General features: G+C 28.6%; 1 protein-coding gene across 1 annotated transcript in view; it reads left to right on the top strand.

Annotated features, from left to right (window-relative positions):
* Positions 1-27,035, top strand: part of LOC113552987 (zwei Ig domain protein zig-8-like) — a 361,314-nt gene extending 334,279 nt beyond the window's left edge. Inside the window, exons 5-7 of the mRNA XM_026956073.1 lie at positions 11,968-12,095; positions 23,247-23,415; positions 24,745-27,035. Coding sequence (XP_026811874.1) covers positions 11,968-12,095; positions 23,247-23,415; positions 24,745-24,845 — 398 coding nt within the window. The 3' untranslated portion in view covers positions 24,846-27,035. The remainder of the gene's footprint in view (positions 1-11,967; positions 12,096-23,246; positions 23,416-24,744) is intronic.
* The last annotated feature ends 336 nt before the right edge of the window (positions 27,036-27,371 follow it).

Raw genomic sequence — 27,371 nt, forward strand, 5'->3', positions numbered from 1 at the left:
CAATGTCCCTTGTAAATCCAATACGAATGATAATCGCGTTTAATATAGAATTGTTAAAATTGATCGCGACCCAAACTTGTATCATTAGTAGTTACGAGAATGTATTTAAATCTTAACTCGTAGATTGTACGCGAGTTGTAGAGATTAATGGGCCTATAAGTTACCCGTTAAGTAGTAAGTATACTTGTTATAGTACGCTCCCCGAGGGTGCTGGACTTGACCTGATTTCGCTCTTCATAATTTATATAAATGGGATTTAATGTCGTGAAGAATATAGAGTACAGATTTTACAGATGACTCGGCGTTTTCAGCCAAAATAGATTTTACTCCAAAGTCAAAAACTATATTTAGCTTTTAAAAAATATGTTACTGATACCAGTGACACCTACCTATAGGAGTTAATTTTCACATACTTAACAAAATGAGATTTTCGAACTTATTTTCATGCTAAATTTAAAGGATTTAAACAATTACCTTCGTATGTTGTGTTATAGCTTATTATTATTAAAAATTGTAATCTATCTCTGAATTTGTACTCAAAATAGTAATTATTGTTAAATTATATTAAATAAATATAGGTAAATTAAAGTATCTAAATATCATAAAATAGTACGTTTTTTTTTAAATTTAAAAAAAAGCGTATGCCCGAATGCGCGAACACAATTTATAAAAATAGATAAATAAGCTGTGATAACGGTTTAATAAACAGTCGGATAAATATCTTTATTGGTAGTGTTTGACTGTTGTACAAACAGTTCTTTGACATTGTAATGGTTAGTACTTAAACCAAAATCTAGATGACATGATTACAATAAAATTATCATCCGATCATATATCTTGACCGTTATCGTTGTTGATAAATTGTTATTTGTTATCATTTTTATTCGATTTTATCAAGCCGATAAAGATACAGAATTCTTTTGAAATTGTATCGAATCGAAATCGGATTTATAACTAATAGAACCTATAACATGATATTTATTAGGTAGATAAAACGTAAAGATCCTTTGTGCAACCTACAATACTTTTATCGATTTGATAACCTAGTTATTGGTTCGATAACCAGTTATTGATCGTTTGTACAACCAGGCATTAAATATCCTATATTATTCAATCCTGATTAAATATAATATTGTATACACAAAAAGCTAAAAACGAAAACATTTCTTTTAATTTTAATATATTTATCAAAATTAAAATAAATATTATAATTTAGTATCTATTTTAAATTTCTAAAAAGTTTTTTTTTTTTTATTTTTTATACAATATATACAATCTGTTCCTTTAGGAACAATAAGAATAATAGAAAATATAATATATGAATACTTGATGGGAGGAGTTACCCAGTGGTAATACTATCCTTACTTAATGATTTTTTTTTTTTTTATTGTTGTATATTACTATACTTTAGATTACTCATTGAGAAGATCTCGACATTATTTCTTCTAAATTTCTTAAAAGTAATTAAAAAAACAAGAATTAACCCATAAAACATTTCTCAAAAGCACAAAACTGTTATTCATTTATATTTGTTTTAAATTGTGTAATATGTACCCAGATATAAAAGTTCCATTTCGTGTTACATACAATAATTTACCAAAGAAATAATCAAATGTTGATATTCTTATTGATGTTATGTTTATAATTATAGTCTTAAAGGTACCATACTTCTCTATTAATTTTATTATTTGATCAATAAAACGTTTTAAGTTATTTTAAGTTGTAAATTGAAATATCAATTAAAATTAAGTACAGGAATTTATAGTACCTTAATTTAAAAAATACTATATATTTTTTTAGATATAAAAATGAAAGTATTTAAAACGAATAATATTCTCATTAATAAAACAAATTAATTAATATACTAAAATAATAATTATTGTTTGAGTTATGTGTAAAATAAAAAATAATTCAGTTTTATTAAAATCACAAGATTGAACAACATTAACTTTTTCCTTGCAAATGCATTTTATTAACGAAAAGTAAAGTAATTGAATTCATGTATATATTAACTAGAAATGATTTTATATTTTAATAGCAATTAGCTTAGAATACTTAATTACATGGATTAATTAAATGGTATTAAAAATAAATTTGGAAACTTCCCTTAGAGAATAACTCAATATGTTATTTCTGATATGAACTTTCTAATTTTGCTTTAAAATAACTTATATAATTGAATAAAAGTCAAAAGTCAAAGAGTTAATCTAGTAAAGTATTTCTTATCTACTAAATTGTTTAGTACATTCTTGAAATAAAACCTAATTAAATAACAAAGTAAACAATTTCGTTGATAATAATTGAAATATATTGTATTAGGTATATAGGCTATTATGTATAATGATACTGCCTTAAGTTTCAATAATGATTCCAAGTCTAAAATCTATATTTATTAGAATAATTATATAATATTATAATATATTACTACGAAGTTAATATTTCCGTTAAAAGCATAACATAGTGTTTCAGCTTTTAATTTAATATTTTTTATATACATCTATTTATCTCTAATAATAATTTTATGGGCTTTTAATTTCAAAACCATTTTATATTTTTCATTTTATTTATAATACAAAGAACGGACTATGGCGGATTTTTCAAACAACTGAGTATGTATGAAGCAATTTGAAATGTTTTAACGTTCTAAAAATAGTCTTGTATATAATACCATATAACCAAAAGAAAATACATAGATTATATTTGAGAAAAAAATAATAATAATAATGTTCAACAATAAGGGTCATCAAAGTTAGGTAGGTATATAAAAAAAAAAAAAAATGGCAAAGTATAATACAATAAAACATACTTTAATAATAAAATCCAGTACTTCTTTATAATATGTTTTTTACCAAATGCGTTATTGGTGGAAAATTAGTTTATATATAATACAATATTATTATGTCACCGACTACGTATAATGTATATAGATTATCTTTAGAATTATTAAAAAATTATTGCAGTACTATACCATAATACGAGTAGTAACAATGCAAATATAAATATTGTTTTAAGTAATGAACTGCATAATATATATATATATATATATAGAAAATAGTGAATTCAAGATTTTAGACTTATAGATTTTAAAAAACTTTTAAATAATAAAATGTTTCGATTGATTTTAAAATTAATCGGGAAATAAAATTATAAATATAAATAATTCATGAAAAAAGGGAATTTTTGCTAAATCAGCTTTTGTTAAAATCAAACAAAAACTTACTTTAGACACTTTAAAATCCCACTAAATACGAGTGAGATGCACATTGGCATCTAAAAAAAATAAAGTAAAATATATAGTCACATTAATATTTTACGAGCATTCGAAGTTAAAATGTTTACGATATTAAGTTCGTTTTGACAGTTCAGAAGTTGAGCACTTTTATTGTTTATTACTAAATAATAATATGATATAATAAAGTATCTATATTATGGTCAATCAAAAAACTATAATAGGTTTTCGTAGTAAAAAAAATATATATTTTTACTACACTTTTCGACGTGGATCAAACTCTATTACGAACGTGATAATATTCCTACAATAGTGTTTTAGTGTATTAGGTTTTCGATAAATAAACTATTAATAATAGGTAGATAATAAACTTATAACTTACAAGCAACGGAGACGTTCGATAAATCGTTTCGCGTATTACATCGGCGTCGAACGAGTATTTCGTTCATAACCGTTTTTTCCGATCGCACCTATTTCTTAATATTATTTGTCGGTTGCATATTATTATATTATTATTATTATTATTATTACGTATATCCGCGTGTGCCAGTCAGATAACCGGCAGAGTGTTAAATTATTCGTACATCAAACATATTTACGAAAATATGTCGGATTCCATCGTCATACACACGTACGTTTTTAAGACACCCCCTCACCGCCGGTGGCTTCAATCCCTTTCCGAGCGTTTTCGCTCGTTAAAAATGATGAATGACCGTTTACCAATATCGCATGTGTCCGGGGAATCGGAGAGAATATTTCTGTGTTATAATATAGACATAACGATACATATATATATATATATATTTATTGTATTACACACGCGCCCGCGCGCACGCGTACCGGTGTCGTACACGCACATCTGTATATGCGCACACGATAAAAAAAAATAACGGGAAAGGTGGCAATGGAAGAGGGAGAATGGAGGTAGAAAAAAAAAACGTACGATTACACGAGTATAATATACGCCAACGTGTCCGGAAGGGGTGGAAATAAAACCGTGAACGGGTACCCGTTAAATATAAACTTGTATCGTACACCGTTTGATATATGCACAGTATCTCATACGTTCGGAATATCCGCAGTTTATTTTCGAACGAATCGCGAAATGTTATAAACGTTGTCGTACGCACCGAATCAATATTTAATATGCAATTAAACCGCGTGCCCCGACCGTCGGCCGGCGGTGGTGTGTGTATCCGTCAAAAACTCCGAGCGCGCGGCTCAAAATGCATATCAAATTGTATTTATTATTTATGTTTACCTGATATCATCACGGCGTATTGGCGTATCGCATATTATCATCACGAGAAATAAACGTTTGTGCATATTACTGTGCATCGCGCCCCGACCGTTTGATTTCAAAGGTTTATCGTTTCGGAGACGTCGCCGACCCCGCCGAATCTTTATGACGATTCGACGCGGCGTATACTACCCAATCCGCGACGGCTATTACAATAATGTGTACCTGCAACGCGTGTGCGGGGGATAAACGGACATATGCAAGATGTTTTTTTTTTTTTTTTTTAACGAGCAACACTTGTCGTCGACACTCGTTTTCGAAGTGAACGTCTGGTCCGTAGTAAAATAAAAATAAAACAATAAATAAATAAACAAGCCGATATCGGTAATTTATTTTTTGTTTTTTTTTTTTTTTCCAAAACGCAGATAACAATATTATTTTTCGTGTAGTTTTAATGCAAAAACAAAATATAGATAAACGACGTGATATACATATGAAAAATCCGTATTAGGAAATATACAGAAATTTGGCGTTTTTTATTCATTTCTTGAAGACGAATTGGAATTTTGAACTCATTTGTTTTACCCGCGTTCGAGAGCGTTAAACTATTTACCACTTTCATTATGCAACTCAGCAGCTGTATAAAAATGTAAATTACAAACATAATCAATGAGCGACTTAATATAGATTCGATGGTATATTGTATTTTACTAAAATTCGTACAACCACTTAAGATGAACTTTTTGAATTACCTAACTAAAACATATTTTTTTACGACAATATTACGAAACAAAACTTATCACAATGTGATTAATAGTGAAGAAAACGAATAAATTGTTTTAAACAATTAAATTTGATTTAAATAAAATTTAATGTACAATATTTTTAATAGATAGTCAATTAGTTTAACAACATTGTGTACATTTCAAAAAAAAATATCATCAAAAATGTCCTTGAACAATAATATTATAATATTATTTACGAATACATTTCAACATCATTCTCTTTTATTTATAATATGTTTGATGTTTGTCAATTTTATTGGAAAATACTGATAAAAAATTTGAATATATGTGTAGTACTGAATATTAAGTAAATATTTAAACTTATTATTTTACAATAACGTATGTAATTTATAGATGTATTTTGTACATTTTACCTTTGATGTGCACATATATTGTAAAATTCTGGAGGCGATTATATATCACACAATGAAGTCACTTCATCATTAAACGTCAAACATCCAACAACCAATTTAAACGAAAAAACACGAAGATATATTATGTGAGGTAAAAAAACTGAATAAAGTACTCATACAATAAATGAACAATATATCAAAAAATTCTTTATTGTTCGATATTACTCACTATGTTGTGACTTGTAGGTACGAAAAAAAAAATAAATTGCTTAAAATTGCTCATATACTATCATTTTCTTTATAATTAATTAAGTATAATTAACAAAGCAATGGTTTGCTGTCGAAATTGTTTTAATAATTTATAGTGAAAATAAAAATAAATAACGATTCAGTCCAATACCTGCCAAAATTTATTAAAGTTAATTTTTTTGACTAATAATTAAATATAGTCCAATATAGACAACAAATATTAAGTTAAACATAAAACATTCAAAGTATAGAAACATTAAGAAAACCGAATAAGGTTATTCAGAATTGGAAGTTTTTTATAGATACTTCCGACTTAATACTCTAAAAACTGTTAAACAGCATTGGTTTAAAATCATAGATATTTGGTAAAGTACATCAAAAATGAAGTGTTTATTATAATTTTTAAAGAATTACCACCAAAAAAAATTACATTTTTTAAAAGTATAATATTATGACATTACTTTCTATATAATTAAACAGCATGTACCTAAATGTGTTTAAACGGTGTAATAGAATATATTATGTATATATATAAAGAAAAAATATTTATTTTGAACTATTTTCCCAATAGTGTGGAAAAAAACTGAAAAAATCATAAAGACAGTAATTGAATATAAATTAAATTAATAATATATTTGTAGTTTCTGAGGTGTAGCAAAAAACTATTTTAATGGATCGATTATTGATGAATAGAAAAAAGTATATTTAAATCATAGCCATGCCATGAACCACGCGTGGTCCGATATGAAAATTAATATTACATATCAAAAACTAATAAAACATTCGACACGATATCTTGCAGTTTAACACTATAAAATACACGTGTCTATTATATTATAAATATAAAATATGTTTAAATTGAGTCTTCTAAATTTCGTTATTTTCCGTCGATATACTTTTTTCTCTATAACAACCAACGCGTTTGCATTGGCTTTAGTTTGATTTGTTTCCACCAAAGTCTTGTACATTAGTTTCTCATTTCATCCTTATCCAAGACATACTGCCGAAAATCCCAACTGCGATGTCTCTTATTTATCACTCCTTCGACTTGTACGGTATATATAATAATATATACGTCTCGTGGGGAAAGTAAAAGAAAATAGAACCTTTCTCTGTAACCGAATATTATCTTATTATTATTATTATCTTTAGGAAAAAAAATCCATTTCCTTCATTAACGATTCTCTTTATCAGTTCAATCGTTTATCGATGGTTTTCTTCACATAATTTCTAGCGGATCGCCTCCAATGGCGGAAATCCACGTAAGGTCATCTGCTGATCATCGTTTCAATCGTGTACGCGTAAATTTCATTATAAACATATCTCTGTGAAATGGGCATTTTATATTTTACATTATTATTTTTGTTGATTTTGGTTGCAGATATATAAAAATATTTGAACGTAAAGAAAAATATCTTCAATCGTTTATTATTTATTTTTTTAACGAGTTTGTGTTTGAATCGAAAATAAAACCGTGTGCTTACCTTGAATCGGTGACTGTACGCGTATTTTTTACTACTACTATTATATTTGTATTTACTTTGGTTTCCCTGATCCACAATACAATATGCAGTAACTATAAAAATATACTACTTTAGTTAATTGAGTGTGTGTGTGTGTGTGTGACTTATACCAGTTATACCATGTTATACAGCAAACAGAATTTTGTACGTCTGTGCACTGAGATAACCTTCACTCTTGCGCTATGTTGATAATATGTTAACATTTTAAATATGAATCGGTTTTGAATATATTTTAACTAATATCTTGTATGTAGGAAGTAAAAGTATAGGTACATACAAATGATATCAATATATGTTTACTTTCATTAAATTGTCGATCAATTATTCTAAAATCTCATGTAGTGAATGAATACCGCTAAAAAAATTACCTCGTTCAATAATTTATGATGTGCAATGCACATACATTGTTTAACGTTTTATACATTATAAACAAACGATAGATGGATACCTACACAGTTTTAATAAATCTTGCCTTTACATAAATAACTTATATGTGTATGTGTGTAGTCGAATATACTTCACTACAATATAAACAAATTATTTAATACATTTTATCCATAAATGCAAAACATCTATAAAACACATATAATGTGAATATGTACTTACATTTTATATTTTAATAATTGTATAGTGTTGACAGTTACTGTTTACGAATCACAATAATATTTTTTTAGATTTATTTAAGTATTTTTTTTGTCAGAAAAAAAAATCAGAACATGACGGTTTATATAACTAGAACATAAATAAAATTAAATGAAAAATGTTGATAATTTACCCAATTTGGTATAATACACTTTGAGTCCTTCACCAAAATAGATCGATTTCGATGTCCTTAGTCTTAAATTAACAAAGTTTTACAGTAACTTGTGTCTATATATAATCATTATAACATTATAGTTTTTAGTTTTGTAATTCTACATTGAGACAAGCTGTTTTGAATTATTTGTTTTAACGAGTATATTACGTGCTAAAGTCAAACAATTTATTTTTTTTTATTTTACATTTTATCAGATATACAGTATTTATAAATAAAAACTTTTATGTTATGTATTTTTATTCTTTAATTTATGGTTCAAAAATATAAATTGAACGTATTTTATATATTGTATAATGACCTTTAATAGCCTAAAGTCAATCATATAAATAAAAATTATTATTAGATACTATACGAATCAATCGTTGTACATTAATAATAATGAAAATAAAAGATTGCACGCCTTTCATATATTTTCCAGTGCAAACACATTTACTTCAAAGGTATCCACATTAACAAATAGCTTTTTAAGTTATGTCTGGGTTGTAATTAAACTTATAATTACTTATGGCACCCATGCCTGTAATCTCTAAATCAATTGCAAATCAATTTCATAAACTTATTACCAGTTTGTATGTGACCAATCAACAGGTCCGATAATTAACATGGTAGTAGCCGTATGCCCAGTTAATATTCGCGTACTTTACGCTCTATCAAATAATAAAAATATTTATCTACAGTAATAGTCTGAAGTGAACACTCAACACGCTTAGTTGACCTCAACAATTACCTTACTATAAGATTACAATTATTATTCGTTGTAAGTTTCACTATATTATATAATATTGAATTTTTCTTTAAATATATATCGTGATAAAAATAAATAAAAACATATTTTTTTATTTACTCGAGATTTTTTTTTTTTTTTTAGGTAGAATATATTTCCTTAACCCAAGGTTAAAACGATTTTATTGACAATTATCCTAGTTTCACTTAAATACCTGTTTAATCTTTATTCTGTATAGCTCTTATCATGTAAGCTTCGTCAATAAACTATACAATATTCATATACACACTTATTTAATACTTATTTAAGTATGTAATATTATTAATTATCATTTAATAAATAATTTTACGTCTAGCCCAATTATTAATAAATTAGTATAGAAAGCCTGGTCATAATTACATTATTATTTATTACCCATCATTCAGCACAAGATTTATTTTTTATCATCCAAAATTATTAGACTTGTGTGACATTTAAAATATGCATTTATAAAATAAAGTATAACGTATTTGCATGAAAAAAACACCGTATAGAATATAGAGCTTAGAATACTTAGATGAATTATGTGTAATAAAATTAAAATTATATCAATATCGTAGATAAATTAAAAATAAAGTTCTTGTGGAATCATCTGTAAGTCGGTGATATCGGAATGAATCAGTATTCCATTTTAGGAGGTAAAAATTCTATAAATGTGATTTACGACCAGCATGATTTTATATCCTTGCACAACTTTACAACCTTTTTTTACGCAAAGTGCCATAATATGTAAAGGTGACCGTGGTTAATGAGAATTTTCATTTTTTTCACAGGGGTAACGCTATCAGGTAGAATATCTTAAAAAATCGCTGAATCGCCGTGTTTACTTTTTCATATTATTTTTAAGTGTACACTGTTGTTTTTTTTTCGAATCGTGAGATATATTTCAGGGATCTTCAATTATTTACGATCACGTGCACTCTCCCACGATAATTATTTAACAATAATATGTCCTGTGTGAATAATATCAATTTTTTGTTGTTTTATGTGTTATATCAATATACCAAAATAATATTTTGATAATCCCATGAGTAATATTCTATAAATTATAATCCTGACTTATTCAAGTGTTCCATCGTATCTCTAAAAAACCACCCTATTTCGTTGGTCGTACAAAACGACTCTCAGAATACTCCGTACGAACCCCTCTTATACGATGACATTAGCTTTCAAATGACCCTCACTTGCGACTGTATTTACAATAGCGACCACAAGCTCGAAATGCCACAGGATATCAACATCACGAAGTGTTACGTTAAAAGTCAACTCAAACACACACCGCCATGCCCTCTTCCCACCGTTCTTAATAAGGACTTGTATTCCCTGATAGAATAATTTACCCTTGTTCATTAGCTTTATTAGGTTTCCGAAATAATATGACCTTATAGCTTTAACTTTGATGGTATTTTTTCGTATTTTAAAAAAAAAAAATTTAAATTGTTATTTCCTATGATAAAATGCAAACGATAAAATATTTTATTGACTGAAAAAAACGCTAAATACTTCAATTAAAATGAGTCGTATATGGAATATAACCTTACGATTTATTTATTTTTTTTTATATTAAAATACATGATATTTTTAAGTATAGAATTTTATTACATATGTAGGTACATATTATGTTAACATTAAACCTTCAAACATTTTAGATTAGTTTAATCATTTTATAAAATAAATTATGTTATTTTTTTTACGTAACTGTGCTATGTTTGAATAAATTGTAATATTTTTATACTTCATACACATTAATTTAAAATGTCCGTATAGTTTTGTTTTATTAAGCCCACTCGTGCGTAGCATTTAAATAAGAATTAACAAGGTATTTCTTAAATACTTTACCCATGAAAAGTTCACGAAACGTTCAATGTACCCTTGGGAAACCATTTAACAGAAATTTTGGTCGTAAATTCTCTATCAAAATATTATTACTTTTCAAAACTATCGGTTGTAAACCTAGCACAAATGTAATAAACTGTTAGCTAAATATTTATTAATAAAAAAATCTATCTATTGTATGGCTAAGTTAAATGGATAATTCTACGTTAGTTTTTTCGGGTCTATAATTATTACTAATGATCACTAACACAAGAGTTAATATTAATTTTTTTTTAAACAATATCATAGAAATCAAAATAGTTGTATGTGTACAATCAGTATTTATACATTCATACACGATCATTTTGTTGTAATATTTAGTACAATTTATTGTAAAATGTAATATTTTTTTTTTTTTTTTAAGTATTCGTTACATTTGACATAATATTTAAAATAAAAAATACTAATAAGATAGTGTAAATATATATTTAATGGAATCTATACAATATGCGACAAATATAATATTTAATGACCAAGTAACAGAATATAAAGAGGTCATCAATTTTTTTTTACTTGTAAATATTTTAAAATAATTTTTCATTTTTTTTGTTTTTTAACATAAAAATGTATTTTTTAATTGTATTATGCATATGTATTGTGCACTCGTATAATATTTAGTTTAAAAATAATATTTCTTCATACAAAAAAAAGCTTAGGAATATTTAAAATATAATTTTGTATTACTTGATATTGTTTTACTAATAAGTGATTAATTATTATTAAATAGTTTAATAGTTATATACATTTATTTGTATATATGATCTGGTATACAGTTTATTTAAATTTAAATATAAATATAAGAAGTCATTTTTATTAGGTCCGTCATCAAACCTTTAATAAGCTTATTACCAATCATAATTTAATTATTTAATCAAATTGTAATTTGTAGTTGAAGTACTCAATTAACCAATATACAATTTTGATAATCCAATAGTTTGAATAAACGTAATATTGTTTAAAAACAATATAATTTGCCAACAACGTTTCATTTATTTACTCAACGATTATTCAGTTTTTTGTTTTGTATGTCTAAGCTTGTGTGTTACACAAATGTGATACAGTAAAAATTTAATTATTTATTTAATATTAAATTTGAATTTACATATTTTAAATATTTGAATTTTATATTTCAGAACCTCGTACTGACATTATTGGAGGGCCGGAAATATTCATTGATCGAGGAAGTACCATTAACCTGACATGTGTCGTACTACATAGCCCGGAACCGCCGTCTTACATATTTTGGAATCATAATAATGCTGTAAGTCAAATTTTCATTAAATATTTCATCAATTAATAATATAGTTTAAAAATAATTTGCCAAAATGCATTAAAATAATATGTATTTCTTAGTAAGTATATTTTACTGTTTGTGAGTTCATCATAAATTCATAACAATTTGTCAAACAAAATCTTCTTCGTGGAAACCTATTTTGTTTGACTTGAAATATTCGTTATTAAATAATACCGTTTTTATAAGCTGTATGCTAGAAAAACAACTGACCATAAATCAGTTTACATCACTTTAGTATTTTTGTCTTTGGATCAATTGAATGGTTTTAAAATGAATGTCTACTTCAGTATTCAAAACTTTAAAATATAATAACTAACAATAAATTGCCCGTTTATGGGTTGTTCCGATCAGTCAATGTCAGAGTGTCAAAAAGTATTGTATTAGACATTTTATAAAGTTTTTTTTTATAAGTGAAAATTAATATACTTTTATGAAATTCTGAATTAATTAATCTTAAATCAAGTAAATTTGATTTTAATAACACGTTTAATTAGTGAACACGTCTGTTTAGAAATATAGATTAAGTCGTGATTTTGAGTACTTGGTAAGTTGTTGATACTTGATAATGTGGTATAAATTGCTATTTATTATTTAGAAGTAGACTATTCTAAAATACAATTCTAAAATATAATATTTTAAAAAAAAGATAAATATTATTTAACTATTTATTTTTTATCTGAAAAAGTCTTTTTGTATTAAACTCCACGGCGTATGGTAAATATATTTTGTGAACTCGATTCGGCACAAAAATTAAATTACTTTGTTTTTACTTGACAATGAATAATACCTACACATTGCATATTTTGATAAAATACAAATCAATACAAATTGTGAATTTCAAATTTTAATGAATACAAATACTGGTTTCAACATTATAATAAAATATGATACAAGTATACGTTCCGACTATAATAAGACGTTAAGTATGGTACCAAGGTCTGAGGATTTCCTAATGTTAAAACGTGTTTCTTTGTTTCACTTTGGACAACATAGTTATCACGGATTATTCGAAATTTCATGCATAATCTATGTTGTGACAGTCTTCAACGTATCCATAAGTGCACACTGCACAGTGATAATATTATTATTGTACGCATGCATTACTTTGGGGGATGACTTCATTATGAATTCAGGGTTGTACACAATGATAACTTAAACGTTATTATCTATAACAGATAACAGTTAATTTATTAAAATTGTATGTTTATAAGATTATAGATAACACTATTTAACTGGATAAAAACTGATGACTTTTAAACAATTTAAAACTCGCGCTTGTAAAACAGTATTTTTGTTGAGAATATAATGATATTACGTATTATATATTATGCTGTGTTTAGTTTTGTACATTCGTAGATACACTGTGTTTAAAAATACGTTTACCCGTCGATGCTTACAGAGTATAAAACCGTAAACAATAATAAAGACTACAACAGCTTATTGCGTACCTATACGATAGCAACAGAAAAATACACGTAGAAAATGTACGTAAACTCACTAGAATATAAAATTAAATAAATGAGCTGCAGACGCTACCTTAGAAAAACTAATACTGCCACTAAAAATACTTCCCTTTCGTTTGGCGCAATTTACTCTCGTTCTGTATAATACATAATATGTCGGTCGGTCGGGCCCACGGTGCTCGCAGTCATCGGCAGATGCAGTCCTAGCACTACGGGCCGTATTACGGAGTTGGGCCCAGAGCCGCACGGCCATTACCGCAGCTCCTATCGTGGTAGCCGAAGCAAAACATTTTTCCGTAAAATCATTATTATTCTCGGCTAATGGTCGTAACTTTACACGAACAAGACGTAGGTTATGTGTTATAAACTGTGCCGCTATACTTTGGGAAATTACTTTTATTCTTCTTTTTCTTCTTTCTATTTTTTTTCCCTCTCGTATCCGCAGTGTTTCGCGCGCATATAGGTACCCGCGCCAGTGTTGCACGAAGAAAAAAATTATGTGGATACGATGCGAAGACTTCGCCGTCAGCTAGACTGCGGCTGAGTGCGCCGCGTTATTACTGCCCGCCCACCCCCCCCCCCCCATCGCCCGTCGAACAAGATTACGATTTCTCGAAGTTTTGATGGTAATATTTTTCACCGTATTTCGCGTATAACGGATACAAATCGTTTTACGGATATTATAATATCATACATCATGCATACCGCTGAAATACGGGTTATCTATATCCTCCACCGGTGGCTATATAGAGGTATATCTACTTTAAATGTTGAATATAAATCTTGGCACGAACGGCTATAAATTGTATTTTAATATGGACGCAGGTACTTTGCGTAGTGTGACATTTTATTATTATTATTATTATTATTATTATCCACTGACTTCTAATAAAGTTGTAGCTGAAATTTGTCAGTATATTTTTTTTTTCAATATTTATGCAAAAACATCCATAAATTAAATACGTTACCGATGTATGCGTATATAATAAGCACACGATATACTGCCACCGTATTCAACATTATCGATTAAAGTTTAGTTCCGAAATGTAGAATAAGCTCCGCCATTGTGTGAAACATAGTATTTGAACGATATCGTACTACAACAATATTTATTGATGGGCTTTCGGGTCGGGGACAAGTTGGGAAACATTGCTAAGACTCTCTGTGTGGTTTTATCCCCACTTCCGACGTCTTAAACTAATAACAGGGTGTATCTGTACTCGCACATATATATTAACACATTAGACACTGTATAAACAATAAACTTTCAGTGAATACGTGTGTATCAACTGTAGTCATAGGCGCGGAAAGGAAAAGGGATCTTTTTAAGAAGTTTGGAGGAAATTCTACTTACCGACCGCTGGTCTCCCTCTTTACCCACATTTTTTTCATGCGTACCGATAATATAATAAGACAAAGGTGAGCAAGTGGTGGATAACGGTCTACCGTATAATAATAATTGTCCAGTAGGTCACTTTGACGGATGTATTACATTTAAATTCAATGATATCGTTGTATAAAAAAAAAAAAAACGATTTTAACCGCAGAAAATTTCTTAGCCTATTTCATTATGTATATTTTCATGATATTATGTTTTTTTTTTTTGATATTGCCATTAATCAATGTAATTTATTTTACTATTAATATCACGGCGGTAGGTTAATTCAGTCTTTGCCAAAAACATTGCATTTATTATAATATTATTAATATTTAATTATAATAATAATAATAATAAATATAATTTGTACTATATTATATTATTATTTTTAACTTTCAATACCAGCCCTTGTTGAAAATTGAGTAAATAAGTTTATAGCGTGTATAGGTAATATGTATTAATGTATTTAACATTAATCTATTTATTTTGAAAATTCATAATAATCGTAAAAGTGCTCATGAATAATATTTTTGAATTATAATAAAATAATGAACATCATCATGTATCGATTAAATACATAATTTTGTCCAAACTTGAACTTGAAATATAATATTATGTAAAGAGTAAATCGTGCCTAATAGGCGAAATAATAATAATAATTAGTATGTTTGTTTACGGTTTTTGTACAGATATAAGAATAACTTAAACGGGCCTTATATCTTGTGCTATATACAGAATATGACAATTTAAACTTTTGGTAAAAATGTAGGTGTCTATGATTATTTATTTTTTTATTACAATAAAATAACAAATTAATTTTATCAAAAACTATTTTAGTGTAAAAATTCCGGTTTTTTCTTAATTTTTTAATTTGGTTATCTCTTTTAAAAAAGTTACGAGAAAATGTTTATTTATAATACTCTTCCCACTCGTATAAATTAAAATCCAACATATCAGAAACCATAAAGTTCAAAATCAAAGTATTGCTCCAAATGATTATCATTTATCACAGATACAAAAAAAACACATTGTGAAATATATACATAAAACATATTTATAAATAATTTTTTTTTGTCAAATAAAATGCTTAAAGCAAAATATTATATTATTCATCTAAATACAAATAGATATTTAATAATAATAAAATAGATATTGTCAACAATTTTATATTTATTTCAAACGAATTAAAGCACAGAATAAAACAAGCTATATGATATTATGTTTTTACATATTTTACAATTTATTACCATACATTCAATAAATATACTTAGGCTGTTGTATACGTTTACAAAATATCTGTACTCAAACTCAGTATAAAAATGTGTACTAACCAAGTTTTCAAATCTTTAGAGAATATTACAAAAGTTTTGATGGTTTGCTGTACGGTTAGTGCTTACAAACTTTATCAACCGCAAGCTATGAATTTCACAACCATCAAGTTCATAAGCTCAGTATTGGCTATTTGTCAAATTGTTTTTCTTGATAGTTCGAAGTCAACGGAATAAAACAAATAACTGATTAACTATGTTGAATTAAAACAAAAACTTTAAATCTACTGTAAGCAGAGATACATTAAATACTATACCCATTGAAAATTAAATGAAATAGTTCTCAAAATTGATAGATAAAAAGGTACATTGGAAATAAAGTTAAAAACTATTTTGAAATATTTAAAACTAATTATTGAAAAGTAAAATAATCAGTAGAATGGTTCGCATAATATTATACAAATTATATATTAACATTTTTTAACGGTTTTTGTGTTTTTTTAATTTAAATTTACAAGGTTCAGAAGTTAAAATAATAAATTCTTAAATAAACACAATGTTTGATGTTCTAAGAATCTTGTAAAAAACATTAAATGTAAAACGAAATTAAATTTGCTCAATAAATAATAGTCTACTGAGCAACGTTATATTATTTATAATAATATTATTATACAATCTACAAAATGTATATAGCTTAACAAACAAACAAAACTGAAGCCTAATTGGAATAACACCCACAGACCTACAAACAACTACTTAGAACTCGTTCAAACATTTCAACTTTAACGAAAAACTGCCTAGGCAAAGTATTATGATGAGAAAAATTAATAATAATGCCACGATATAAAAAATATTATTAGTAATGTTTAAAATGCAAGTCGGACACCGAAACATGAATTGATATACAACGGTATATAAGGTATAAAAAGAGAACGTACAAGTATTTTTATATTCTACAATCGTAGTTGAATAGGTAAATGTTATTATGTTGATTCTATTTCAGTATGATAATAATAATTAGCATTTACACAACAGGTACATTTTACTGATTTAATCTAGGAGTCAGCGCGGAAGTAAGGGTAGTACAGTGTAGATGTAAGTCGGGTTAAGTTTATGCTAATATTTTATAATGCATAAATGCATTGACGTATTGTGAGCAATTTACAAAATCTAAACTTTGTTATTAATTTGTTGTTATGAATAATTAGCACACCACTTGCATGTATTTTCAAACCGAGTTTTGAAATTTACACAATTCTTATTTCACTGCAAAGTCAAAAATAAGTAGGTACACGGAGAAAGTAAACAACAAGTCTTTTCAGAATTCTCGATAGTAAAAATTAATATTTTCAAAATGTAACGTAACAAAACGAACACTACGATTAATGGCGATTAAACATTATAAACGCCTTCAAATGGCACAGTAAAACCTCGGAAATGAACGAAATGATATCGGTGACTTAATGACGACAAAATGTCAGATGATGAAATCTGAGATTTTATTTTATAGTCGAATACATTAATAATAGGCGCACCGGCGGAACAAGTAACGGACGAAAATGAATGAAGTACACTTGAGAATACGCGACGGAACAAATTTTCGTGCGATCGATATAGATTTGATGACAAGGTCGAACGCAACGACTTAATAAATAAACGAATAAACTGTTATATCGCCATAAATTGCATAAATTTAATATTATTTAGCGACAAATGTGATAAATCCTATATTTAGCTTTATTTACTATTTTTAACTTTTTTTTTATTTTATCATATAGTGACATGTGCTACATGTGGTATGCATTGTGACTTAATTAATATTGTTGATAATTATTATTATCCCAGTTTTTTATATAATAGACACGACAGTTTTATTACGTTCAATTTTTTCTAACGGTTCGGTAAATATATTTTCATATATATTCTATCTGACAGTCATTCGGTGTGATATTATTTCATCAGTCATTGATTCTCGAAGATCTTTAAAATTACTGTTCGTGATAAACGCGTAAAACACGTCGTGTACTTAACACTCGTGTGCGCTATACCGCAGTATTCTACAAGGTCCGGCGACAAAAAACCTTCCTTACTTAGAATAAGCGATGTGTGAATTGTGGTGGTGGTACAACAGTGGAGATAGTATCGATGGATAGTGGTACACGTGCCATTTTTAGTAGATGTAATGGCAAGGATTAAAAAATAATAATAAAAAAAAAAATAAAATGAAAACAAACAAAAAATAACAAAAATAAAACGTGTTTTAAAAAAAAAATTTCTAAATTTAAATTTTTAACGTGATCACTCTGTTGTTACGTTTTGGGGGGGATATTTAAAGGCACAGTGTACGATCATCGCCCCGCACCCCTACAAGTACTTAAGGAGCCAATCACCTGCAGGCATTGACCTCTATTACACTAGCAATGACACAAAGAATTACGGAAAACTATCGGGAAAGGCTTCGCGAATGTATTAACAATGGAGGACACCACTTAACCGATATAATGTTTAAAATAAGTAATTAAAAATGGCATAATAATATTTATTAGTAAAAAATAAAAGATTTTTTTCTATTTCTTTGTTTGTTTATTTACAACTGCCTCTTGAAATATGGCAGGTTTTTTTTACCGGATGTATACGACGACGTGCATCGCACTCAATGCATTTAATAGTTTACACACTATAACTATATATCATAGGCATGTCCAGACCTTTGACGCAGAGGTAGCAACCTGGTGCGTACTCATGGGACTAAGGGGCTTTAGGCCCCCCCTTTGAATAATTTTTCTTAGTTCATGGTACCACCAAAAATCTCAAGGGGTGCGGGTGCATACCCTACATCCCCGTGGACACGCTTATGCTGTACATCTACCGGATGTGCACGGTATCGATATCACGTGACGGGCTAAATGACGATGTACGTCCGTGCACCATACACGAGCGGTGCACTCGACGAAACGAACACCGCAGCGCGTAGACGGACGACGATCGGACGTCGGTCGCGGCTACAAACAGGCCGAATCTCGCAGAACGGACCGCTACGACAGGATTTTATTGTCTTGAACGAGTTCACCTGAAGCTCTCCGAGTTCGGACTGTCACGAAAACAAATCGGACGGCTGTTTACACATTATAGTACATAAAAAAAATATATATTTATATATTTTCCAAAAATCCGTATCGATGAAATCCCCAATCACATTGTCTACGGCAAATTTAAAAAAACACGGAAACGGACAATGTGGATGTGTGTGTGTGTGTGTGTGTGTGTGTAAACGGACCTTAAAGGTCTTAAGAGACCCGCGGCGGCGTGACACCGCAGACAGACAGACAGTCCGGGTCGCTGTAATTTGCGTTCCGTTTTTAATTTTTCATGTAAACCGCGTCCCGGGCATGTTTTGCGTGTATACGTAAATTATGGCCTGAATATTTTTTATTCATACGTAAATTACGTCGAGGGACGTATTTTCGCAAAATAAATATTTTATTTCACATTTTTTTTTTTTTTTAGATTTAGGACCGGCAATAATATAGTATTGTATTAACATTGTTGTGGTTAAAAAAATATATATTGTTTTGCTCTTTACGTTGTAATCGTGATGAAAAAATGCATTATTAAAAACTGTGAATTAAGTAACCGGTAAAAATGTGCGTGAATGTACGATAATTCCTGTATAACGTCTGAACAAATATAATTATTTATTTTTTTAATTCTTTCATTTCTTGTATATAATCGTATAATTTATGTATCTTTTTTTTCTCTGACAAACTTATACATAATTTATGACTTTAAATGTTCGCTTTAAAATGTTCCGGCACCCAATTTATGTACCTTTCAAAAATACCCAAACCGTAATTTACGCAATTTTATGACCGCGATCTTTAATTGAGAACGTATTTACCTATTCCGAGATGCCCATCGTGTTCTTATCGATTATGTTCAATAACTATTGCTATTATAGACATTATACATAATCGGATAATATCAATGGGCGATTGTGAAATCGGCAGGTATTGATATGAAACTCGGCACAAATGAAAAAATTAGGGCCCTGATCTTTTTATATCTAATAAAAAAATTTGTCCATTAAGCGTTTTCCAGGTCGACCAGAGCCCAGAGTACACAAACGGTTCTCTTAACTCCATAAAAATGATTTCATTAAATTCACGACGATTTGTGACGGTTATGTAAACAGCGCTGAAACAACGATAAAACGTAATTTCAAAATTTTAATACAACAGTGAATTTAAATTCATGATTTGTCTCAATATTCAATTATATTTTTAACAGGAAATTGTCACAGTGAGATATAGATAGATACGTCGTAGATATTTATTATTTTGTGTCGAGCGTGTCAAGTTTTAAAAAATTATTGAGCCCCGCTTGCAAATGTTATAGTATATTTGTTCAAAAACCTTCCTTTGATTCACTCTTAGCTACGCCACTGTCCACTTCCTCATATTAAACGTATTGGTGTATTATAAATTAATAATCATATTATATGAACAATAAATAAGTAAAATGTCTAGTTGCTAAAATTTTACCTAATGAATAATGTTCTAAAACTTAAATGTTCTTGAAATATTCATAATATTGAACAAATATTACCGTCTCAAAGTCCGTGTTATATCTTAGTTCATGGTTAATAAAATATTTTTCTGTTATAAAGACTGTAAAAAAAACAATTTGTAATCATAACTCAAGTGACTAATGGCGCTGGTAAATCATATATTTTTTTTTTATACGAAATCAACTGTCTAGTTATTGTATACGAATATATTATATGTCTGTGGATGACACAAATTATCGCTCCGGCTTAAATTAACAAGAATGGCACAGGGAAAATGCGATAGAAAATGTCTTCGCCTATGCATACTCACACGGACCGGTTCATTTGAAAGCATAAATAAATGGTGGCGTTTTGGATACCGTTGGTAGAAGTTAGACTATAGTACCAAACTCTAAACACTTTATAATTTATCACTTTATTTACTCGGGTGTGATATCGAGCTACGGATTATGTAATGTCGAACCTCAAAATGGATTAGTGCGATGAATATGTTATATTTACGCATGCAAACAATGTAATTATCTCGTATATAGTTCGGATGAGGAGTAATCAAGGCTAATTCGCAAACGTCTCAGTGAAAATTAGTTATTCATAAACTATAATATACTATATACAACCCAACATCTCAAGTGTGTTAAAATAATATATATGTAAATACCGTGTTATTTTTGAGTAGTTAACAATATGCTTAAAAATTATGAAAATTGGATGAGCTATGTATTTAAAACTCAGAGATCATACCATAAGTTCAAAAATTGATTTATAATACGATATTACGAAATTATCAACATCAGCTAAATAAATATCATGAGGTTTAGAGATAATATTGTAATATTTTGTTATTTCCATAAGATAGTGATTTACAGTTTATTTTTTTTATTTTTTAAATGAGAAAAATATTTCGTAGGCTTAAGCATAATATATAAAATTTATCGTATCTAGATTATCTTAAAATAATTAACAAACTAAATTATTCTATATAGATATTCCTCTAATATATAATGAGATAAAAAAATTTGCAAGTTTTTGTCGTACCTACAGTTTTTAAATAGAATACATTTTGTTATTATATTATATACTTTTTTACTAAAGTAGATATGAAACTGCTTATAACTTAAATTTATTCCTTGTAAATAATTTTGGCTACATCCCCAAAAACTTTCAGTTTTAATACAAACAAAATAATATAAGGAAAACCTTAACAAACTTAAACATTTTTAAAGTGCCCAGCAATTTTATATTTACTTAATATTTAATAAAGTAAATTTAATATCATAACTTCCTATTATACAAATTGAAGGAAATAATTATATATTTATGAAATCTTCATGCCATATATTTTTAAGTTTATTTGCGATTTCATTAAATATTAAAGAACATTTTTTAAACCTGTATATTACATGGAAAAATATATAAAGCTCATCAAGTATACTAAAAAAATTCAACATAAAAGGTTAAAAGGTCTCTTGATGCAGTTTTTCAAATTTCGAGGAAAATTTAATTTGTTAAGTATTTCGTGTAGGTTTAATATAAAAAATCAATATAAAAATCAATAGTCACAGCTGTGATAAACTTAGTGCATCATATTTAATATAACTTAATTTCTAAAAAAAAACTGCACATTGCCTTCAACCATCCGTTTGAAATACAATTCATAATAATCGTAAGTTTACATGAAACCACTGTACATTTCAAAAAGTATTATAAATGTAAGACTGTTAAAAAACAAAAGTTTTATGGTATAGTACAGAGAAAAACCTATAGAACACTGTAAAAGTTTTAAAAAGTAAAATCGAATTCATTGGATCAAAAAAATAAAATCTATTCTTGTAAAATTCTTCAAGCAATCTACGATTTATAGAAAAACTTTTACATAAGAAAGTTTGAGGATAACACTGCGTGTAAAGTGCATTCTCTATTTTTTGATTGGTACCTGAAAAAAAACATTTTTTTTTTCACATTACTATGTTTTGATTGGTTAGTTAAGTATTGATTACTTTTGATACACAATGTAATAATTAAAATATTTTTCTTACGGAAGTAAATCATACTAACTGTAGGTCAACTGCAGTTTAGTTTCCGCATGTTCAAAGTATGTACTAAAATATTATTTTTCGAGAAAAACCCAAGGTTTTGGAACAGTATAATATTATTACAGATTTAAAAAATAAAAGTTTTTAGTACTAACCTTGTAACAAAAAAAAATATATATATGTATTTAAAAATAATGTATATAAGTTATAAATAAGAGTGAAACGTTCAAAATTCTATAGAAAAAAAATTACTTATTTTTAATTAAATTTATCAATTTAAAATATTAAAAATATTCACATTTTTTAGTTTGTTATCTGAAACTGGAAATTTAATTGTGCATAGATATTTCTAGTAATAATATAATATCAAGTATCAACCTATAAAATTAACATGATGTTTTGTCCTCAGATAATCAGTTACGATTCACCCAGAGGAGGCGTGAATGTTGTCACTGAAAAAGGAACGGTCACCACAAGTCATTTACTCATACAAGAAGCTCGGGTCGAGGACAATGGCCGATATCAGTGCAACCCGTCCAACTCACAACCAAAGTCCATCAACGTACACGTGTTGAACGGTGAGCGATGAGGTTTTCAATTTTTGAGACAGCAAACACTGTTATCGAAACATTATTTTTTACGCCAAATATGAAAGTGGTCGTTTTACCAGGTTGTCAACTTAAACGCACAACATTTATTATATTAAAAAAAGTTTGAATATATTTTCCTGCATAATTTTGAATTGACGAAAAACATTAAAAAAAATAAATATTTTTCATTATTTTTATCATTAATATTTCATTATTTTTCAATAAAGTAAAAATTAAAAATTATAAGACATAAAATTAAAAAAAAAAAAAAAATGTTCTATAAAGACTAATCATTATGTATAATATAACATAGTGAACATATGATTTTCAAAAATATTGATTTTTTTCTGAAATAATAAATATATCACGTTAAACGGAACACTCCTTAAAGGGTTATGTATTATCGCTGAGTCGTATAAACACCGTATAATAATTATTAAATATAAAAGTACATATATCTGTATTATATTATGATATCTACCGGTTAGTAAATAAAAATAGTATTAACAGTAATACTCAAATCCCAATATACTTGTGATAGGTCCCGAATATTATCAGTTGGGTGAAGTTGGGAGTTAAGATTTTATATTTACAATCCGCTGAACAGAATTGGTGTCCGTTGCGCCACAGTTTATGGGGTCGGAATTAATAACGAAAACTATAGATAATAACCACAAACAATATTTATCTCACAAAAGCTGTAGGGCGGATACAAAAAAAAAAAAAAACGGAAATTAAATGAGAAAAAAGGATTGATGGAGATGGTGTACACGACTCACGGTATATTTATTATATTTACGGTTATTATTAGCCGTTCGTGATTTTCGGTGTAACAAAATAATTGTTAACATATTTTGTGTTCCACATCGCCGTAGGTCCGATTTGTGACCTACCGAATTCCGATGATATACAAACAGGCGTAATAAACATGTAATATGAAAATTCCATCGAACAACGATTTACAATTTTACAATAATAATAATATTCCGTCGAATCGTTCAGCGATAAGTGTATTGTGTATAACACGAATATCACGAGTGTGATGATTTTGCGGGTCATCGCTTCGGGTCTGTATTCACGGGGACAAGGGGAGGGGGAGCGTTGCTCCTCCTAAAAATATTTTTTTGATATTGTTTTTAAATATAATGTGAATTAATGCCCTCCTCCCAAAAAAAAAAAAATAAAATAAAATAAAAAATTTACTTTGCCCCACCTGAAAATTTGGTCTAGCTACGGGCCTGCATCACTTATCGGTCCTCCCCAAATCAATAATATTGTTATTGGCGGACGACGTTAACGTAAATCTGTTGTTCGCAGGAGAGTACCCGGCGGCGATGCAACACGGTGGCCAAGCTCACCAGAGGACCACTCACATGTATTGCTTGATATTCTTCGCGTGCATGCTGTTGCACGTGTAAAGTAGCGGCGACGTCAACAGGATGAGCGCATACGCAAAACGACGTGATCGTAGCGCCGCGCCGAAAGGTCCGACGAGTGTCGTCTTCAACTCCATTTCGATTCGCACGATCCGTATCGGTCCTGATCTATTTTTGTTAATATTAATAATATGTTTTTGTATAAATCAGAGTTCTGCACACACGTGTGCGCGCGCGCAATCTCGCGGACGCGAACCATCCTCCGATCCTGTACCACATATATTATTATTATTATAGGTAGTCATGTGGGTTTTGACGGGTGACGACAAATGCCGGCAAAAAAGCGTTTCGAGTGCGTGCGTGCTTGTGTGTGTGTGTCTGTGTGCGTATGTGTTTTTTTACGATATCGATACGATGTGGGCAAAAATATAACCCCCCCCCCAAAACCTTCCGCTGACGGGTTGTAGCAATTCAAAAAACATATATATATATATATGTATAATTTACTACATTCGACGACGGCCTACCGAGTGAGATGGAGAACGGAAAAAAAGAAACTGTAATATTATTATTATTTTAACGACGGTTTCCGCCGCATTGCGTCAAAAGCGCTATTATGTGTAAAAATATGTGCACGTGTGCGAGAGTATTACGATGACGACGACGACGACGGGTGACATGGACGAACTGTGTTCACCTTGGCGCGGCGGGCGAACGCCGTCAAACGTGGAAATTCGACGGTTCGATGATTACGGGAACTCCTTCTTTTCCCCCTACCGGTTCCGTAAGAATAAATATAAAATAATCCGTACCACACACAACCCTTTCAACCACCCCCCCCGTCAACCCTCACGCGCGACTCGACCCCTCAAGTGAAGCGTGCATTTAACTTTTATTACACACTCCGTCGTCGTCGTTCGAACTTCCGCGTAGAACACCCGCCGTAATCGACCGAAATTATAAAAATATTATTTTTCCCGCTCTTCTCCGTAATACGCTTGCGACGACCCGACGTCCGTGTTACGGGTTCCCCGACAAGCCGCGACAATGGTTAAACTCCAAAACACTCGACGTAAGCCCTCCAAAGTCGGGGGATTTTTCCGGGAATTTCTTCCGCGCCGTTTCACTTTCACCCATCGGACGTCCGTATAACATCGCGCGACTCGAACGCCCTCGATCGTCGGCCAACTCCGTCGCGTGTTAAAAAATAATGTGTCATTTTGTAAAATATAATATTATTATATTATCTATCGTCATTATAGAAAAACGTACTATGTACATTAGCGTTACGTATAATACTTAACGAGTCGTTTTATAGTTTTGTTGTAAATAATTATTGTCAATGATTTTTATTTTATTTTATTTTTTTTTTTTAGAATAATTATTTATTAAAAACCAATCGATTTGTCCATCATCCGAGTTTAATATTATATACATAGTATCGTATTAATGTATTATATTATATTTATATCCCATTCGATAGACTCGCACACTATTTTTAGGCGACTTCAATATATAGGTACCGAACGATAATCATTAAGCCGTTCGCTGGTTTATATTTTAATTAATACCACTTTGGGTATGTATGTGACGCGAACTCACGATTATCAGTGTGTAGAACTAAAATTATTATATTATAATAATAATAATATGTACAATTTAAAAATTATCCATTTAGACATTAGAAAAATGTGCTTCATTTTTTTTTTTTTTTTTAATATTAAAATGTAACATATAATTACTAAATATATTATATTATATTATATTCAATAACTGTAAGTATATACATATAAAAATATGATAATTTCTTCTTCGTTTTTTCTATAAATCGTAAAATAACTCTACTAAAATAAGCCTCTGTATGAGAATCGACATCTATAATACAGGTACAATATTATTATTATTATTATTATTATTATTATTATTATGATTATTATATAGCTGCAGTTGTCCGTTACCTCCACCGTTTCGGTATAATAATTTAACGAACACTGTATACTCGGGGCTTGTTGTTAAATTAACGATATGATTATTATTATATTATATGATATATTATTATTATTATACAGTTTAAATATTATTCGTTGTCCACATTGATTTTGTATCCTTATGTGTTTATATTATTGTAAGTGTACATAACGTTTTTATTTTGCCAATAAGATTCTAACCGAAAGATAGTTAAGTTATATTATTTTATATTTAAAAAAAAAAAAAAAAAGTAATAATAATAATAATACCATTTCAAAAAATTGTTACCTATCTAAGATAAGCTAGTGAAAAAAAAAATATTACGGTTTTTTTTTAAACTGTTTTCTGTTTTAATAATGTTGTAAAAATCGTTATACAAAAATATTATGAACTATATATTACTATATAATATAATGTTATATTATATTATTATTATATTATGTATTTATATTATATGTGATCACGCGTATTATATTATAATATTAAAAACAAACGAAAATGATATTGTATTATTTGATTATTTGATTTCCATGGCGGCCATGTTGTTTATAGCTTATATTATTATTAGACTCTGTGATTAGGGCTCCCGTGACGTATAAG

This window comes from Rhopalosiphum maidis, chromosome 2 (assembly GCF_003676215.2).
Source record: "Rhopalosiphum maidis isolate BTI-1 chromosome 2, ASM367621v3, whole genome shotgun sequence".
NCBI lineage: Eukaryota > Metazoa > Arthropoda > Insecta > Hemiptera > Aphididae > Rhopalosiphum > Rhopalosiphum maidis.